Below are 21034 nucleotides of genomic sequence, written 5' to 3'. Positions count from 1 at the left end.
TTGGCTGAGTTTTTGCAAGTTGTTTAAAATATGAGGCTACCCACTCTGTTTTCCTGTGTTTCAGGGATTGGTGGTAATTTGGTGGCCATTCAGGCGAGCAGGATTTCTACGTACCTCCACTTGCATAGCCTTCCGGGAGAACTGCCTGATGAGCGCAAAGGCTGTTACTACCCATTTAGAACTTTTTTTGGTTCAGGTATGTGCTTGTGGATTTTTACATATTTTATTTCCGGAACGTTTCCTCTCTGTGAGGCGAGGCGGGCAACATTTGTTGAATACATATTTTGTGAGTGTTGCACAGCTTGGTTATTTCTGAGTGCTAAATAGCTCTTAAGTAGGATAGAGTTTGTTCATTAAAATCGCAGTGAGCAAAAACCATTTGTATCAATCCTGCAGTTTTGAGGAGCTCTGGGATATCTTGTTAATGAGTTGGAAAGAGGAACCCCATGGATGCGAGCAAACATGGCTAGGTGATTTAGGGAGACAGGTGGACTGTCTTTCCTGTAGGGATCTTTTTGGCCTTCTCACTGGAGGCATTTGATCCCAGGTAAACGGGATGAGGGGTGATAACCTCAGTTACAAGAAACGTGCATTATTTATGCCAACCAGGCATGTGAGTACCAAAAAACTAAAACAATGTAAGCCTCACAATTCTTGTCATTTTTTTTTTCTGATGAAAATAAATGTAATTGTGACTTTTGAATGAGGATCAGAGATGCCCAGCCTGTGATATCAGTGGGAGAACTCTAAAGGAAAAGTAAAATGAACACATTTCAGTACTGTAGGAGCTTGATATTTTTTCTTTTGTCTTTCCTCTGTTTTTATGTAAAGTCTGACCAGTGTTCTTCATAGCAAATTTTTATCAACCACCTTTTGTTTAATTAACATATAACATAGTGAGAATTTCAAAGAAATTTATTTTTAGCCATTGAATTTTATGTGATGCAGTAACTAAAAGGTAATCTCTAAATTTCAACACATTTATTTTTAGCAGTTGAATTTTATATGATGCTATGTGGTATTGTAACTAAAAAGTAATCCTCAAATTTCAATAACTGACCTATTATTAACCAAAATAAGATTTTGTTTTAACAATGTTTGCATTTTACATTGCAGGAGTAAATCATAAGTCTGCTCAAGTTCTACTGCTTTTAGTGATTCCCGGACACTTAATTTTCCTCTACACGATTCATCTGATGAAAAGTGGTCACACTTCTCTAACTGTAATCTTCGTAGTAGTATACTTATTTGCTGCTGTGTTACAGGTAAGAGTTAAAACCTCTTGTAATCTCTTTTATGCTCAAATGGATGTAAAAGTATAACTACCTGTAAACCTAAAGGCATGGAATATTTTAACATTTAAAAAAATCAACTTACTGCCTTCCTAATGATTTGATCATCTTAAAACTAGTAACTCAAGACCTGTTTTAATATGATCTGATCAATAGACCCTTTGGATTTCCTGCATTCCATGTCTTCCTGTTTTTTTATTCTCTTGTTTTATTTATTTTTATTTTTTTTTAAATATATTTTATTGATATTTTACAGAGAGGAAGGGAGAGGGATAGAGAGTTAGAAACATCGATGAGAGAGAAACATCGATCAGCTGCCTCCTGCACACTCCCTACTGGGGATGTGCCCGCAACCAAGGTACATGCCCTTGACCGGAATCGAACCCGGGACCCTTAAGTCCGCAGGCCGACGCTCTATCGACTGAGCCAAACCAGTTTTGGCATTATTCTCTTGTTTTATATGAATACATCATCTAATAGATTTCTGAGAAAGAGTGCATCAGAGTAAATATTTTGAGCCTTTGCATCTTATAAAATGCCTTTAAAAATTTATTTTTCTTTATTGATTTCAGAGAGGAAGGGAGAGAGAGATAGAAACATCAATGATAAGAGAGAATCAATGGTCAGCCACCTCCTGCATGCCCCACAGTGGGGATCGAGCCTGGAACCCAGGCATATGCCCTGACTGGGAATCAAACCGTGACCTCCTGGTTCATAGGTCAATGCTCCACAACTGAACCACTTTTTTTTTTTTTCTTTCTGTACATCAATAGGTTGACTGGATATAGAATTCTTTTCTTTTAGGAAACAGAGAAAGGCATTGCTTCCTTGTCTGTTAATTTTCCCATTACTGCTGAGAAGAGCAGCAGATGCCATTCTCATGGCTCATTTCATTGTACAAATCTACTGTTATCTCCCTGGAAGCTGGCAAGATCTTCTCTTTCCCCCATTGCTCCCAAATTTCTTGTTGATGTGCCCTGGTTTGGGTGTATTTGGACTGTTTTGTTGAGCATAGTTCAACCTTTTCAGTGTAAAAAATCATGTTCTTCTGTTGTAGGAAACTTTTTTGAATAGCTTCTTTGGTGATTGACTCTCTTTTTCTGGAATCTTAATTGCCTCCTGGGACTCTTGCATTAAACTTCTTATTTTTTCTTATTCTCTATTTCTTTATCTTCTTTTCCTTTCTATGCGAGATTTCTGTGCTTTTGTAAATCTTTTCACTGCTGTGTTACTGAAGTTCCTGGAGAGAGTAGAGGTGAATGCATATGCTCAGCTTGCCATCTTTATTTCACATGGAAGGCTATTAATTTTAAAATTGAAGAAAATTGTCTTTATTTTCAAAATGTGTGATCAATATCATACATGTACAGAATTTTAAGATTAAATAGTACTAAAGGGTTCTAACTTTCAAGCATTTCTCAGTCACTTTGAAATATTTTAGCTATTTCTTCTGGTAGTTACCTGTATGTTTTAAAGTGATGTGCCTAAATTTCTAGTTGTTTTTTTTTATTAATCTCAGAGATGCCCCATCTTTCCCATATAGTTATATTACAAGTTTTTGTTAAATAGTAGTCAGTGTTCCTATTATTAGGGCTATCTAAACATTGTTTACTATAGAGCCAGATAATATATTGTGATTATATTTTCTTTTGTGTATTTTTATTTTTATTGGGGTTAATAATCGCATACTTTTTCATTTGTATCCTTTATTTTATAAATTGTTCTTAATTTTTTCCAATGGTTCCAGCTTTATTTTGATTTCTTAGTCATGACTTCTTGCTAAGCTCTGTAGGATCTGGTACTTCCTACACTGAGAAATCCTAACCTCTTAAGGAATGCATTCAAATAATTCTTTGGAGAGGTAACATTTGAATTTGGCCTTTCAGGGGTTTGACATACAGGAGTGAGGCTAGAGGATAGCTTTGGGGACACTATTCCAGGAGAAAGAAACTGCGTGATGCTAATGATGTTAAGAACATTAACTGACATTTACAGTGTTTCCAATATGACCAGAACTGTTAAGTGCTTTACATGTTTTGTTTCAGTTAATTTTCACAAAGACTCTCTGAGATTTCTTCTTTATATGTAAATCAGTAATTTTCAAAGTGAAGCATATGTGAAATAATGCATTGTGTATGGAAAGAAAAGATTGAAATGTCTATATGTTTTTCCTCATTTGCTTAAAATGTTTGTTTTCTTCTATTTTATGATTACCTTGTAATAAGCATACTGTATTTGCACGGTGTTAAGTATGCTCAAATATTTTATACTGAAAGGGCTACATAATTTAAAACTTTAGAGATCGCTGAGTAAAAGCATAGAGATGAAAAAGCACAGAGCTTATGAAAGAGAGAAAGTAGTTCATACACACAACCTAAGAGAAGGGAATAGATGAGATAAGGTTAAAAGGATAGATTAGGGACAATGTAGATGGAAAGGCTTTAAATGCCAGGCAAGGGGGACTAGAATCTATTCTCAGGATGCCAAGAACCCTTATGACTTAATTGATATTTTAACTTTTCTATAGTTATAGTGCTGGATATTTTATTAAAAGTCACCTGTAAATAATTCATTCACTCATCCATTCAATAAACCTTTGTTCTAGTAGATGCAGGGATGGGTTTTAAATCCCAGGATGAATAAATTTAGACCCTATCCTCAAGGACTCATAGCCTGGAGGGAAGACTACTACATGAACAAATAATTATAATTAATATGATATCATAATCTCTCTCTATATAAAAGCCTAATATGCAAAGTGTCCCCTTGGGAGTCCAACTGACCGGGAGTTCGATTGCTTGCTGTGACGTACGCTGACCACCAGGGGGCGGTGGGGAATGAAGGAAGGCCCGGCCAGCAATCAGCAGCCACTAGGGACCCTACCTGTGCAAAAATTTCGTGCACTGGGCCTCTAGTATAATATACCAAACTCTGGGAACAGTTACATATAACTTGTCGTCAGAGCTTGGAAGAAAAAGCAACTAACTACCAGAGGAGTAATATTTTTCCACTGTTCAGTAGGAAAAAAGTTATTTCAAATGCCTTTTTACTGCTGGCTACCTTTATTGCTTTATATGATATGGTCATTTATTATAATTTATGTTCTCCTCAATCCCCTGGGACATATTCAGAGGCTATTCATTGGTCTGTTGATAAACATGCCATTTTTAGAACGTGTTCCTATTTATAACTCTACCTCTTTGCCTCATGGGTTGATTTGACATTTCTTTCTTGTTCTTATGTGTCTGTCTCACCCATTCTAGAGAAAGGCTCTTTGTTTTACTCATTTTTTACATCTCCAGCATCTAGCCCCATCCCTATTGCTCAGTGAATGTTTGTTAAACTGAATGACTGTATCTTGTCAGCTCTCTCTCTTCCTTCAGTAGAAGGAGGAAAAAAAAATTTACATCTACATTTAGGTCCCAGGTATTCCACAAAACAAAACAAAAAAAACACCACACACACACACACACACACACACACACACAGAAAAATCTAAATTTTCTCCTCCTTGCTTTCAGTAAACACTAGTTTCTTCTCTTACACTGATATAGGTATTCTATCTAATAAAGAGGGAATATGCTAATTGACTCTCACACCATTGCAAAGATGGCGGCGCCCACAGCCAATATGGAGGAAATATGCTAAGTGACTGCCCTGCCCTCAAAGATGACTGTTCCCACAGACAACAAGGAGGGAATATGCTAATTGACTGCCACACCCTCAAAGATGGCAGCACCCACAGCCAATAAGAAGGGAATATGCTAATTGACTGCCACCCCCTCAAAGATGGCGGCGCCCAATCCCCAGGCGGGCCCGGCCGCTCCGCATGCCTGCCTCCGGAGTCCCCCAGTCCCCTCAGCCCCCAGCCACCCAGGGCTGGCCTGAGGTGCAGGCAGGCCTCAGATGGCAGCTGCCCAGCCGCCCAGGGCTGCCTGAGGCTCAGGTAACCAGGGCTGGCTGAGGCTTGCGCTGCCAGCAGTGGCTGCAGCAGAGGTGTGATGGGGCGTTGGCTTCCCCTGATTGCCAGGTCGCCTCCCGCCCCTGAGGTCTCCCAGACTGTGAGAGGGGGCAGGCCGGGCTGAGGGACACCCCCCCCCCCATCTAGTGCATGAATTTTCATGCACTGGGCCTCTAGTTTAAAATAAAAGGCAATGAACATAAAACACAAAACCTCACTGAACTGTTATCAATGTTCAGTGGAAATTGTAAGGATTTACTGAAATGTTTAAGGAAGAAATGACTTGATATCTAGGGGTATAGATAAAGCAGAATTAGTCATGAGTTGATAATTGATGAAACTGAGTGGTGGTACATGAGCTTGGTATTGGATTTGTACTATTCTGTCTACTTTTGTGTATGTTTGAATTTTTCTATAAAAGGAACTTTATTATAGGAGCTTTCCAGAGTAAATGAGTTTTCTAATTTTGGTCCTATGGCCAGTTCTTCTGTCAAGTGAAAAGTAGAAAGTCCATTTGAGTTTGAAATTGTTTGGGACTTGGAATGGTTTAGCTTGTGTCTTATTTACACACTGACTTCATTATGTCACAAATTATGTTGTTCAGGTATTTATTATGGGTCTTGCAATGAAAAGGAACCTAACAAATGTGCCTTTGTTTTGTGATGTTAAGGCCATTGAACCACGGATAGTAGATGTGATGGATTGTTCTCTTATTCGTGTTCTTGCCCAGTGCCCAAGAGCAATCGGATAGTTGAAATATGTCAAGGCCAGAGTAATGTGTGAATGGCATTCATATTTAGTACCTGATCAATCACATTACATGTTGAGTTATTTTTTTCAAGAATAGGGATGGGTTGGCACCAAACTCACCATCTTGTATTGCCCATTATACCTTTTGTGTCATCAGTGAGCATTTATGAGGCTGCTAGCTGTGGTTAAGGGTATAATTGTTGACCTTAGAACACAATTTTTCATCTATATCAAATTAGCCCATTGAACCTACAACTTTGATGTGCTAGAACCAAAGTGCTTTCGTCTACAAACTTAGGGGCACCTGGGTTCTTTCTCTCTAAGCAGTGATTTCCTCTGCCTTCACATCTTCCTCATTCAGGTGCTCCACTCACTGCTTAAAACCTGCTAGTTTGTGAAATCAAAAGCATAATATGGAATTCCAGGCTGTGATGGACTTGCTGGGTTTCCTTCTCTAAGATGCACGGAAGGGAGTATCTTCTTCAGGGTTTTCTGTCTCTAATTCATTCTTGCCTTATCCCCTGCTGTCTTTTTCAAGGATGTAGTACCTTGACTGCTTAATAAACCTGATAAGGTTCAAAGATAACTATCAACCAGATACACAGACAGGCAATCTCTCTACCCAAGAAGGAACAGCAGTACATTGTGATTCATTTCCCTATTTTATTTAAAGCCCCTACTTGTTCCCCTTTGTATTAGAAAGCCGTCCTTTGTGAAAAGTCAAAAGCATAGAGTGTTAGGGTTTTTTTGGGGCCAGTGACAGGCTGTGAAAGAATTCATAACTAAAAGAACAGATAGATGCAGAAAGAAAGTTTATTTTTACTTTCCCCGAAGGGAAAGGGCCAGTGCATTGCTAATCAACACAAAAGGCCAAGAACAAAAAAGCTGCTCTTTCTTTTAAAGCCCTGGACAAGGAAAGGAGGGTGATTTTGGGGCTACTGCTGTTGCTAGGTGAAATTGAGCAGACATCTGGGGGGTTGTCTTTGTTGGTTCTTTAGGAGACAGTTCGGGCAGATATCCTGGGGAGGTGTCTTATCAGTACTTTTCCAAAGTCTATAAAACATTCTTAGAGCAAAAGTTATGAAGAGTTCAAAAGAGACTTGTTTGAAGAGGAACGGGGGGGGGGGGGGGAATGAAGAGATGGGAACTTTCTACTAATTATCCCTGGGTTGTAAACCAGCAGGGAGGAGGGGTATGTATGTAAAAATGCAGCCTTGAGAGTAGCTTATCTTATCCCTCAGTTTGAGCAGAGGGGCTTTTTGAACCAGAGGAGCTAACAATACTTGGTATTTAATTAGCAGGTGCTTCTCATAAATTGTGGAAGGTTACAGCAAAGAAAAAGAAAGGCCTTTTTTACATCTTAACATAGAATTTGGGTCACATACCCTACAAGAGGCCAAAAGATGGAGTATATTGACATTTTTTTTTTTCTGCTAAAAAGTCTAAATAGGAAAAGAACAATGAGACTTTTCTAGCTCTAGGTGCCTGTTGTATTCCAACAAATTGTTTAATAAAATTGGTAAACAATGCAAACCATCTCTAAATGAAATTTTTAGTTGCCTATTTTAGCTACTGATGGTTTCCTACAGAAAATTAGATTACAAACTCTACAGAATTCTAGTAGCACCCAGTTCTATGAGAGACTCACTGTGAAAGTTTGGTTGTAGAAAACCATTGCTCCTGGCATATCTGGGTGTGTGTTTTTTTTTCATGTGGGAGAGACAAAATGTTTCTTTTAAATGGTGGAATGATAACATTTTCAATATATAAAGTTGAGACTTGTAACTATCAAGATTTCATCAACTATAGAGTACATATAGTCTCCCTAGTACTGTGCTCATCACTGTACGAAAGAAATGGGAGACATTGTCCCTGCCTCTTAGGATCCTCTCTTAGTTGTGGGCGGTTAGAACCAAATGCATGAAACAGCTAGAAAGAGCCTAAGACTTACCGCCTTAGAGTCTTCCTCCCCTGTCACTTCAGAATCAAACTTGGTGCTTGCGCCTGGCTTTCATTCTTTCACAGATTTTTGGGGTAAGATTGGAGTATAGGTGATAGCTGATGAGAAACTTGAATTAATAACAATATATATGAAACTCTTTTTAAAAACATAATTCTTGAATTTATTGTTCCCATGGCAAAGAAAAATTCATTTATCATCATAATAAAACAAACATCCAAGTGTTTTTATATATATAATGCAAAATAATGGATATCTTAATCAATGCTCTTTGGAATTCAAGTCACAGAAACCTGCCGGCACTTGCTTACACAAAAATGGGACATTATCAAGGAATGTAAACTAGATGTGGAAGTGGAGGGGGAGGAAGACACTCGCCCCTTTCCTGGGGACAGAGATGGAGATCCAGAAAGCATTTGGCCTCCCCATCAGGACTCTCAGACTCCTTTAAGATGCGTCATCTCCCGTCTTCACTGGGTCCTTTCTCTGTAGTCTGCATTGCACTTCTGGGCAGAAGTCCCCATCGCTGCATGCCTTTCATTCACTGGGACAGTAGCCTCCTTCTCCACGTCCAGTTTCACCTGTGACAGATCAGATATGAACGGTCCAGTCTGGGCCCCGCAGCCATTCCTAGTCCGGGGGGCATTGCCAGGGCAGGTTCATGTGGTAAAAATATGGTTACTGGAAACTGCTCTTAATAAAATAATAATACTTATAATTTCTATTAATATAATTTTAAAAACAGATGCCTCCTCAAATTTTATCACTAAGCATTACTTGTTGAATTTTATGCTTACGTGTAAATTGCAGCATCTCATTTCCCAACAGGTTTGTACTCTCAAGAAAAATTGTTCTCAGCAAATCCCATGCCCACTTTAAACGAGAAAATGAATGCCCTGCGTAATAAAATAGGGTATTGGTTAATATGGATTAATGGATTTCTAAGAAGTGTTTCTGTTTTCCAAATAACAGTTCATGGTCGTTTTAAAACATGTGGTTTGTAATATGAACATGGCCACAATACAAACAGTGCAAATTAAGAGCAAACATCTTCCATTTCTCCTCTAGTGGAACATGCTTGGGGCAGAAATATGGTCTGCATACTTGCTAAAAGAAGCATTGACAAAAGTGTAATTGAAAAATAAATTAAATAACAGGCATTGACAACATCTTCTGAAGTCACAGTCACATGGTTCCGTGGAATTATTTTAATTATGGAAACATGAAAATTAATGTTTCCACAGAAGACAAATATCTATAAGCCAGACTCTCTGTCATCACATACAGAGGAAAGGAGGGAAAATAAGACCCCAGTGCGCAGACCGTCGGAGAAAGATCCGAGCTCTCCTGAGTGAGGCCGGAGTTCGCATTTCTGCTCTGTTACTTATTTTGTGTCCTTAGTTAAGTTTCATAACCTCTCTGGCCTCAGAGGATAAGCTAATGTGTATAAAGCACTTGGTAGAGTTCCTGGAACATAATAAGTTTCCAATAATGGCGGGAGCTGCAGTTAATCCTCATGACTGTCCTCAGCATTATTATTTTCTTCCTCATTATTGCGGCAGGTTATTCCGTGCCCTGAGGCTTTTCGTCTCCACACCACTCGCCCTCCCCTGGCCCCGTCTGTGTTCTCCGACTGGGCAGCGCTCTTCCTGCTCTGGTGAAGAGTGTCTGCTGAGCTTCAGACACCACCCTTTCACTGCTGTCTCCCAAATTGATATCTCCAGTTAAACGTGGAAAAGGCATCCCAAACCTAACACGGCCAAAACAGAATTCCTTATTTCCCCCATCATCTGTCCCATATTGGTGCAGGGGTGGTGGACAAGAAGCCACAAGGGGGCACAGTGAAAACGGAAAGGGGGTGCATAAGCAAGATCCCCTGAACCTCTCAGCTTTCGGTTCCTGACCCCATCAAGTCCCACGGGGCGGGCCAGAGACTTCCTCCCATAGACTGCGCACATGCCGTGTACTGCTGGCTCCCCATGGCAGGCATCACCCTTGCCTTGCTCCTGGAGAGTCTGTGCAGGATGATAGGGAGACTCCTGGACTAGGAACAACTGCTTCTGGGTTCTACTTCTGGTCACTGAGCTCTATGACTTCGGCTAAGTCACAGCACTGTCCTGTGGTTACTTTCCTCACTTGTATTTTAAGGGTGAGTATCACTTGTTAACCATGTAATTTTCATCCAAACCAGGACACTTGAGAATGAAAGGGAGCTGTTAATAATTAAAACAGCCTGACCAGTGTGGCTCAGTGGTTGAGCATCAACCTATGAACCAGGAGGTCGAGGTTCGATTCCCTATCAGAACACATGCCCGGGTTGCAATCTCCATCCCCAGGAGGAGGCGACCAGGGGGTAGCCGGTCAATGATTCTCTCATCATCGATGTTTCTGTCTCTGTCTCCCTCTCCCTTCCTCTCTGAAATTAATAAAAAATACATTTAAAAATATATTTACATTAAAAAATATTAGAGCAACAAGTATAAACCGTTACTCTCCTGGGCGCACCAGGAAGTATAGTGATCCTCGCTGTCATGCAAATCCCCTCCTTGCATTCATAACGTATGATTTTGTGAATTCCCACTCCCATAATAAATATGATTTGTTGCAAAGCATTGTTGTATGTATTAGTAATATATGTTAAAATTAAAATAATCTGGTAATTAAAACAGTATGTTAATGTTAAAATCCATAATTACTACTAAAGTAATATTAAGTTAAATTGCCTTTGATGGTTAGCCAGAGAACGTAGGCAATAGATAAAACATTGTTTTCCTGAAAAGTTATATTCCAGTTCTGAACAGATCACTCTGAATTGGTCTGTTTGTAAGTTTAGAAGCTCTCTATTTTAATTTTTACTTGTTTGGCCTAAAACGGACTCCCTCGGGTTCCCAGGCGTACTCTGTGATCCCAGTCCCTCCGTGATCTACCTGGAAGTCTATAATCAACTCGTTTTGCCTTGATTCGACTGGTTGCTTTATGGGGATGAGTTGTATCTCCTTTTGATCTGTGACTTTTGAGAGGAAAAGAATACTGGTTCTCTTATACATAAGCCAGTTTTTCTCCTTATCACCTGAGTTCTTTCTGAAAGATTTTCATCTCTGACAGTTCTTTGCTCAATGTTTGGTGATCTGCGCCACTTTTCATCTACATACATACAGATTTCAAAAATTATAATAGCAACTGTTTATGGAGCATTCATTGTGAACCGTGCATTGTTCTAGTCACTTTGCAGGTAGGAACTGGCTGAGTCTCACAACAACCCAGGAGGTAAGTTATACTATGAGTTCCCAATACAGACGCGGCATTTTGGCGTGGAGAGAAGTGACTTACCCAGATCCAGACGCGTGATGGAGTCTGGCTCCAGTCTACACTCCTGTGTTTACAAGAATAACTTGGACACTTTGTTTAGCCTTTAGTGAGGGTCATAGTTTTCAGGATGGTAACTTCTGTGGGCTTGAAGCTGTGTCTTTGGTTTCATTAGACCTTTTCACAGTTTGCACAGAAACAGTGTCTACTGGAGTCAAGTAGGAACCTGGTGAAGAACATAAATATGTCCTGAGTGTCCTGAGAGGAGGAGGACAGAGTGCTGTGGAAGCTCGGTCCTGGGAGAGCTGCTTTCTTTGGGGACAGGGACATTTCGTAGTGCATAAGAGTTTGTGCAATCCATAGAAAATGCCATTTCAACAGAAGGGAGTAGCCTTAAGTAAATGAGAAAATGCAGGGTATTTATAGAAAACTAGAGGCCGGTGCATGAAATTTGTGCACGGGTAAGGTCCCTAGGCCTGGCTGGCGATCAGTGCTGATCGGGGCCTCCGGCTGCTGGCCGGGGCCACCCTTCCCCGGCTGCCGGCCAGGGCCTTCCTTCTCTCTATGCCGCCCCTTGGTGGTCAGTGCACATCATAGTGAGCAATCAAACTCCCGGTCTCCCGGTCGAACTCCCAAGGGGACACCTTGCATATTAGGCTTTAATATATATAGGTAGTTAGAATTTCTGGAGCACAGGGCTTATGAAAGGAAGTGATGGAAAATAAAATTGAAAATTACAGGCAAGATCATGAAAGGTCTTAAAGACCAGAATAAAGAATGTAGCTTATTCTGTAGAATGATAATTTTCAACGCTTTCCCCACTCCCAGCAAACCTGAGAGATCTGATACATTTCCTCTGACGCATTGCGGGTAGTACGTAAGGGCTTGGGCTCTGCTTGCCGCCACTCACCACCTGTGGCAGTTTGGGCAAGGTAACCTCTCAGGGACTGTGTTTTCTCATCTGTAGAAGGAGACTAAGAATAGACCTACCTCGGGGGGTTTTATAAGGAAAAAAGGAGATGATGCATCTGAAGTGCTATTATTGTTTCATTATTTTGTCATCATCATCATAGTAGCTATGGATTACTGGGCATTGAGTCTCCTACAGTGTCAGTGAGAAGATTAGACCCTGTGGATTCTAGCATTAAGAATCCCCACCATGCCTCTGATACCCCATTCTTTGGAGTCATTCTTCTAAAAAAGGAAGAATGTAGTTATGTGGTGGCAACATGACCATAAGTGGGATCCCAGAATAAGCACCCAGTAGCCTAGCAAGGCAGCTTAGCCTTGTTGGGCAAGTTACTTAATTCTTTGGGGTCGTCTTGCTCTTGCCTGTAAAATGAGGACCATGATTTCTCTTTGCACAGTAGTTATAAATACCTGGCACATAGTAGGTCCTCATTAAATGGTGTGGTTATATCTTTTATATTTCAGTACTTAACCCAAGTCCAATTCCCAGATGGCATCTGAAAGGAAAGAGCTGGCCAACCAGGGGACTTTAACAGTTTGCCTGACCTCACTCACATTCTTTTTTCGCTACTCAGGATTTAAATCTGCCAGACTTCAACTGGAAAGCAGGGATCTCTCTATTCTTTCTGTGTGACTGCTCTGCTTCTGTCTCATAATTGGTTTCTGTCTGATAGCTTGGGTTGAGAAAAAAGTGTGAAGAGAATGATAAAGGAAAAGTGAGGGGAGGATCGACAGTTCTAATACTTTTTTTACTCTTTGTAAAAATACCTACTTTAACTTGGGGAGTTGATTAATATCGTTACCTTAAGGTAGGAAATTGAAATACTAGGTGAATTTTTGAGATTCCCTTTTAGCTATGTGATTGCATTTATGTGGTATAATAGTGTGATTACGCTATTATAGCTTAGACTGTAGGGTCTTAGGATTGAGACAGTTTCATATTATTAATTCGCTAGGGAGGTACGCTTGGGCTCCAGGCAGTTCTGTACAGAAGATGCACTGAGTGCCCTGCCTCATTAGAGGCACAGCATCCTGCATCCCGTGGAGCAAGTCATTGAGGAGTGGAGCTCTTTTCAGCCTGTCAAGGCGGGATAAGGAGGAGATGGGACCAGGGAAGCTGAGCCATCTCTTTCTAGTGTGCTGGGTAGGATGTTCCTGAGCTCTGCTGAGGTGGCAGACATGACTTAGAGGAATTTTCACAGCACCTACAAAATAATCTTACGGCGTAGCTGTGTGCAAGTGCTAATGGAAAAAAACCATGCCTCAAAATTTTCAGAATAAAATCTTGGTTGATTGTGACCCAGAATATTCACTCCCAAAGTACTGGCCTGAATGATTTTATAACTTAAAATGTCTAGTTATTTTAAAAAGTAAATATTTAGCACCATACGACTTTTTAATTTGAAAACTAAATAGCCATGTTAGTTCAGACTAACAAAACTAATCTAAATTGTTTTTGTGCCATCTAGGGAAATGTATTAAAATGAGACATGTTTGCATTCATTAAAAGGGATGCTTAACGATGTCAAAGGATGACGAAACCATCATTCAGTATCAGAAATAAAAAGACACAGTTGAATTTATTGCTATTGTAAAGGAGTTATGCTGGGGTCAGGCAAAATGTCTCTAAGCAGAGCAGACTCCTGATCTTAGAGAGGGTTGCAGGGAAGTGTGCAATATAATATTCTATTGTATGAATGTTTCATAATTTACCCATTCTTCTTCTATTGGACTTTTAGGTTATTTGTAGTGTTTTGCTATTAAAAATCAAGGCTATGAATATGTGTCTCCTCGAACGCATTCTGAGAGTTTCTTTTGAACAGAAGGTCTTAACTATTTTGTGCCATGGGCCCCTTGGGCAGTTTGGTGAATATTATGGGCTCCTTCTCCAAATAAGGTCCCTTCTTGTCTCACCTTCCCCCACCTGCCACCTCGCAAACTTAGTTCAGACCAAAGCAAGGATGCTTTTGTCTGAATATCAGGAGATTGACTTCCTGTTGACTGGAATCCTACATGCTTCTTAACAGACGTTTAAATATTAGATTTTAGTGCATAAAGTTTCCAGTCTGGAAACTGGATTAGGGAAGCATATTTTTATAGGGGAAATGAATTCAGCCTTTGTAAGTTAGGGGTTGGGAAGAATTGTGCTAATGAGCTCTTTCTGGTGTTTATTTGTTTCATATTTCTAAGCACTCCTCTCCCAAAGAAATCATCTTCCTTCACACAGTACACAAGGCTGTTTGTTACTGGCGGTTAGTTGGGGCATGGAGGGGAGGCTAGCACCTGGGAATGCTGATTCTAGCTCAGAGAAGGTGCTGGCCGAGAGAACCACTATTGTCCAGAGCAGATATATATTCTTGTACTTTACATATTTATTTAAATCCCAAGTAACACAGCTAGAGAGTGCATAGTTAGCTGGGGCTACACAATTGCCTTTCCCGAAGGTATATTTACCTCTAAAAGGTTATGCATATTCATAAAAAACAAACAGATGATGTGAAAGAAAACATAGCTTACTCTTAGTTTGGTTTTCAAGATGTTTTCACTGTGAAAAGCATGCATTTCTGAAATAATGATTTAGTGTTTTTTTTTTTTTTTTAAATATATTTTATTGATATTTTACAGAGAGGAAAGGAGAGGGATAGAAAGCTAGAAACATCGATGAGAGAGAAACATCGATCAGCTGCCTCCTGCACACCTCCCACTGGGGATGTGCCCGCAACCAAGGTACATGCCCTTGACCGGAATTGAACCCAGGACCCTTCAGTCCGCAGGCCGACGCTCTATCCACTGAGCCAAACCGGTTTCGGCAATAATGATTTAGTTTTAAAATAAAACACGTTGCGTTAAGAAGTACCTGATACTTAACGCCATTTTAAATAATTCCTTATTCACAATATTCCAACACTGAGCCAAACCGCTAGGACTAGAAAAGTGCTCTTAAGTAATCCACTGCACTTGCAGGCTTGTCCCTAACCAGTGAGTGTTAACCTCTCTAATCCTACGTCCCTTTAACCCTTCAGGAGTTTGAAAATCACAGAATCCTTCCACTCTAAATGGATAAAAACAAACAAACAAAAAACACCATTTATCTGATCCCCAAACTCAAAGCATCACAGAGGTCTTTTTTCAGGGATGTGCAAAAGTAGGTTTATAGTTGTAACACAAATACTACAAAATAAATAAATCATAACACAAGAAGAAGCTGTGTTTATCTGTGTACTCACAACTGTAAACCTACTTTTGCCCACCCCTGTATTCTTGATATCCTAGAAAACACACTCATTACCTTAGTGTTTGAATAGTCCTTTAAGATATCTTGACTCTATGTCTATATCTGTATTGATATAGAAGGTCATTCCTCAATGCTCTTACCTTCTGTTTATTGTTCTCACCATCGCACTGAAATTTTCCTCCGTAAGCCACCAACGGCCTTATAATTAACTAGAGGCCCGGTGCACAAAATTCGTGCATGGGGGGGGGGGGTTCCCTCAACTCAGCCTGCATCCTCTCCAACTGGGGACCCCTTGTGGGATGTCTGACTGCCATTTATCTGATCCCCAAACTCAAAGCATCACAGAGGTCTTTTTTCAGGGATGTGCAAAAGTAGGTTTATAGTTGTATCACAAATAAATACTACAAAATAAATAAATCATAACACAAGAAGAAGCTGTGTTTATCTGTGTACTCACAACTGTAAACCTACTTTTGCCCACCCCTGTATTCTTGATATCCTAGAAACCGGAAGTAAGACACCCCTCTCACAATCTGGGACCACTGGCTCCTAACAGCTCACCTGCCTGCCTGCCTGATTGCCCCTAACTGCCTCTGCCTGCCAGCCTGATCACCCCTAACTGCCCTCTCCTGCAGGCCTGATGTTGCCCCCAACTGCCCTCCTCTGCTGGCCAATTTGGTTCTGATTGGTCGGTTCCTATGCCAGTCAGCGTCAAAAGCTTCGCCTCCTAGGCAGCCATTGGCTCCCCACAGCACCCACCTTTGGTTCTGATTGGTTGGTTCCTATGCCAGTCAGCATCTCCAGGCCTATCTCTGGGCCTGATCAAAGAGGCAGGGCTTAACAGCGGCCCCCTGCAGAGGCCGGGAGAGAAAGAAAAGCCTTGCTGCTGGCGAAGATCAGAAAGAAAGAGGGAGAGAAGGAGAGAGGTAAGTACACTGATCAACAGCTTCCACTGAGGCTGCAGATCAGACCCTGACTCACTTTCTGGGCAGTCAGTGCTGGGTGGCCAGGCTGCAACTGGGCAACCCAGCGCTGACTTCCGGATCGTCTGCTTTTGGTCACAGGTTCGGCCCCTTCCCAAGCCTAAAGCCTCTGCCCCAGGCTTTAGGCTTGGGAAGCGGGCACCCCCGCCCCCCGCCGCCCCTCCGATCGCAGGCTCAGCCCCTTCCCAAGCCTAAAGCCTCTGAACACCCCCCCTCCAATGGCCGGCTGGGAGTGACCTGGGTGCCAAGGAGGTTCCCGGGACGCAGGTATGTATGCAAATTAACCGCCATCTTTGTTGGGTTAATTTGCATACTCTGGCTGTGGGCGTAGCAGAGGTAAGGTCAATTTACATGTTTCTCTATTATTAGGTAAGATAAGTGAATGGTCAGTTCTCCATGTTTATTTCAATCGCTATACCTGCATATCGAATGTTAAATGATTCCTAATTGCAATTTTTTTATTCTTCATGTATCTTCTTCCTTCGTCACAGGATTATCATATAGAAAAAGGTTGAAACAAAGCAGTGATTTGGCAGTTGCAAAGTTCTATTAACTATAAGGATGGTTGTAGTAATTGGGAGGCTAGAAGAAAAGGAGAAGATACATGTGAAACGTTGAAGAATTTTATCACAGAAATACATGACATGTATTCTTGTGGAAGGGAAATCTTCCTGTCAATGAGCTATTTCTTCTTTTCAAGCATGATGCTTAGATACATGCTGTTAACTTTCAGAAAGCAGTAGTTTAGACTCGTGGTCATGTTCGCCAGGCCGGGGATGTCTGGGCGACAGGAGTAATCGCTGGTGTTCTCTTGTAGGTGTTTACCTTGCTGTGGATCGCTGACTGGATGGTCCGTCACTTCTGGAGGAAGGGAAAGGACCCCGATAGTTTCTCCATCCCCTACCTAACGGCTCTGGGGGATCTGCTTGGGACAGCGTTGTTAGCCTTAAGTTTTCATTTTCTTTGGCTTATTGGAGATCGAGATGGAGATGTTGGAGACTAATAAATCCTACAAACTGCTCTCAAGTTACCGAGAAGGAAAACGCAAGATTACCGCCAATGGCTTTTTCAGAAATCTTCAATCAGTCGTTTGACTTCAGTCAGGGCACTCTGCAGTTGGCCCTGATTCCATTAAATGGCCTTAACATTTTTTAAAGGAATTTGTGTCGAACCAGGATGAACAGTATTTATGCTAATTTCACACAGACATAGAATCAAGCTCAATCTCCGAAGTTAATTAAGTAGGAAAGCCTATAGGATGTTTACAATGAATCATTTTAAAACCACAGTCACAGCAGAAATGTACTTGATTATTGTTTCACTTATAATGCCAGTTTAGAGGAGAGTTCTAGTTTAACCTTCCTTGTCTCACGGATGTGTGGTGCCTACTGCATAGCATACCATAAAATGAAAGGGGCCCAACCAAGCTTTCAGTAGTTTTTAACTCTGCCCTCCTCTCTGCTGGATGGGGAACCATTTGCCAATTACTTACTCCTCACCTGACCTAAATAGGTCCTGCTGAGCATAAGGTAAATTGACTTTGACCTGCTGCTATGAATTTCCCTGTGCCAATGCTAATTCAATTTCATCTCTGCAAGTCCCTGGCAGGCTGCCCTTGAAACACAGAATGACCTTGAGAGAGCTTTCATGAAAGCAATGGGTCAATTTTGATCATTGATTTGTTGAAAGAATGTTGATCTTTTTCAGAAGACTTAATAGTCAAGAACAGGAGATAATCCAAGCTGCATTTGTAGAGACGAGAAAGTGTATGTGTGTGAGAGTGTGTGTGTGTGTGTGTGTGTGTGTGTGAGACAAAGAAATTTTTGATGGAGAACTGAATCTTGGCTTGTTGATAGCAAAGATCATAGTGCTGTTAGAATGTTAGCATTATATGGTAGTTATTCTTAAGTACACTTTATTGACATACTTTTGTTATTTGGTCCAAAAATTTTGTTGCTGTCCAGAATTTAGTATTTCTTATCTACATTGTAATTGTTTCTTATTAAAACCACTGTGCCATTTAACATAGAAGATTTAGAATGGGCAGGTGATTAATTTGTTCTTCTAAAGAAGTCTATTGGTATTTTTAGGCGTGCCATTTTAAAAGAGAAATTGGTGGGTTACTTCATTGGTTGCTCATGCCTGTACTTTTCATCTGTTTGTACAGGCTCATTTCTACAGGGGGCCCTGTCATATACACTGCTATGTCTCAAACAGTTTCTAACCACTGATCTATATTCCAAACACTTAACCGACATGTAGTTATTCAATAGGTAAGCATTTTTATATCACATATAGTTCATTTTTAAGACCATCAGATATCTAATAATTTAGTTGATAATGGAAGAAAAATGCACATTAGCTTTGATCTTCATGGTTTAGTTGTGAGTTAGTGTTAATATTATAGAAACAGTAGGTTGTTTATACATATATTGGGGAAAGTGTTCCTATTAAACTCTTTAAGGGGACTGTGGTTTAGAGTTATATATTTTTGCTTATTTTAAAACTTTAATTATTCCATTCTTCTGCCTTATAATGAAGCTTCTAAGGCAGGGAACTGAACGAATTATAGAATTTCTCCTTTGGAGAGTTATAATGTCTCATAGTGATAATTCTTATGAAAGAAAGAATGATTACGTTAAGCTGATAAATATTTATCTGCAAAGACTTTTTTATTTAAAAAAATCCATAAATAATTTATTTGATTTTATTGTAAAGTACTGGTAAATTTTTTTAAATTTCTTTATTGATTAAGGTATTACATATGTGTCCTTATTCCCCCATTACCCCCTACCCCCCTGTTGTCTGTGTCCATTGATTAGGCTTACATGCATGCATATAAGTCCTTTGGTTGAACTCTCCCCCTTAAGTACTGGTAAATGACTTGTTTACATTTGCACCATGTGATTCAGAAGCATTTATGTATTTCCCAATGATTTATATTTTGATTTTTTAATATAAAATAGTGAACAGCAAGCCACATTTTTGTAAAGATTGATTTTTAGAAAGAGGAAGGAAGAGAGAGAGAGAAAGAAACATCGATGTGAGAGAGAAACATCAATTGGTTGCTTGAACCCGCAACTAAGTATGTGCCCTGACTTGGAATCAAACCCACCACCTTTTGGTGTACATCCAACCAACTGAGCCACATCGGCCAGGGCCAGGAAACCACATTTTTAAAGCATTTATCAACAACTTTAGTGCATTGACAGTCCCTGTGAAATAGGTCAGGTAGGTCTTTCTCTCTCTGTATTATAGCAAAAGAAACGGAAACTCAGAGAAGTTACATTTTACAGGTTGCACGGCTGCAAAGTGACCAAATTGTGACTAAAGACCAGATGTCCAATCTCCTGAGACAGTACTCTTCCTATGACCCCCCCCCCCCCCCCAAATGCACCAGGAGTACCTACCTAATTCCCCGGGAGGAGAGCAATGGAGAAGCAGGGCTGTCTTAGCACAGAGCATTGCTGCTGCTTTTATATTCAGGCAGGGAGACCTCCACGTAATGTGTCTTGCTGGTCAGTGTAGCCAACTGTGAATTATTCATGTTCCTAAGCCCCAGGAAAACAAACGGTGGAATAAAGAGAATAAGGCCTTATTCCATAGAACATTTCATTGCTACCACCCTTCCCAGGTCCAGTCATTCTAGGCAGACGATGAGAAAGAACTAGGATGACTGATTTATAGCTCCTTTCTCAACCTTGATTACAGCAACAAAACATCTAAAAGGCATGTGATAAAACAAACAAACAAACAGAAAAATCAGTCATCAATTAACTGGATTAACTTATAAGAGGGATATAGATTCCTCAGAAACATTTTACTGTTTTTTGAAAGCCTTTAGATAAGTATGCAAATGCTAAGATGACCTATTTACCCACAAAAACAATTTATCAGTCTTGAATAATGTGAATTCACAGCATTTTTATACAATATAAAAACTCCTGCTTTCCAAACTTCTTCCTTTCACTAATCTACCAGACACTTTATTTACACACAGATAATTTTTTTAAAACATTTTTTATTCTTGGTTACCAACCATTTTTTTTTCTTTAAAAACTCGTTTCTCAGAACATGATAAAATGGGAACTTAGGATAATGTATCTTCTGGAAGACATCAAAATTCCGCATTGAGACTATCAGTGATGTAGCCAGATGAAGTACATTTTAAAAAGTCAGTATTTGGGCTTCCTTGCCATATAATATATCGGTGGTATAGTAGTCTACCCATTTATTATGGGCATCTTCCTTCCTTGAATTGTTGTAAACTCAAATAAGAATAAAATTGAAGAAATACTTACTCATCCTGTTGTATGTATTTTTTTTATAAACTACATGGACATTGAGCCTGTGTGGAACTCACCCAGAAGAGACTGAGGTGATCTATGTATATATCTTGTATTTATGAGTATAATATATTGGCTTTGACCATACCTAGATCCCCAATCTATTTACCACTTTTTTCTGTTTTATGCACTCTTCTCACTTTGCAGCTTAGATTCCTGGGTTTATCAATCCATACATCCTCCACTACCACCTTCATCATGACTGGACAGCTCTGGTTAGACATAGCTCTCC

The 21034-nt window shown here is 40.2% G+C and overlaps 1 protein-coding gene across 6 annotated transcripts in view; it reads left to right on the top strand.

Moving 5' to 3' along the window:
• SLC41A2 (solute carrier family 41 member 2) overlaps positions 1-20759 on the top strand; it is a 78469-nt gene extending 57710 nt beyond the window's left edge. For all 6 annotated transcript variants that reach the window (XM_080662892.1, XM_080662897.1, XM_080662895.1 and 3 more), the window contains 3 exons: positions 65-196; positions 1117-1265; positions 17274-20759. In XM_080662892.1, coding sequence (XP_080519018.1) covers positions 65-196; positions 1117-1265; positions 17274-17459 — 467 coding nt within the window. In that variant the 3' untranslated portion in view covers positions 17460-20759. The remainder of the gene's footprint in view (positions 1-64; positions 197-1116; positions 1266-17273) is intronic.
• The last annotated feature ends 275 nt before the right edge of the window (positions 20760-21034 follow it).

Source organism: Plecotus auritus (genome assembly GCF_963455305.1).
Source record: "Plecotus auritus genome assembly, chromosome: 3".
In the NCBI taxonomy this organism is placed as follows: domain Eukaryota; kingdom Metazoa; phylum Chordata; class Mammalia; order Chiroptera; family Vespertilionidae; genus Plecotus; species Plecotus auritus.
The sequence above is the reverse complement of the archived record's forward strand: the minus strand, read 5'-3'. Positions and strand labels throughout refer to the sequence as shown.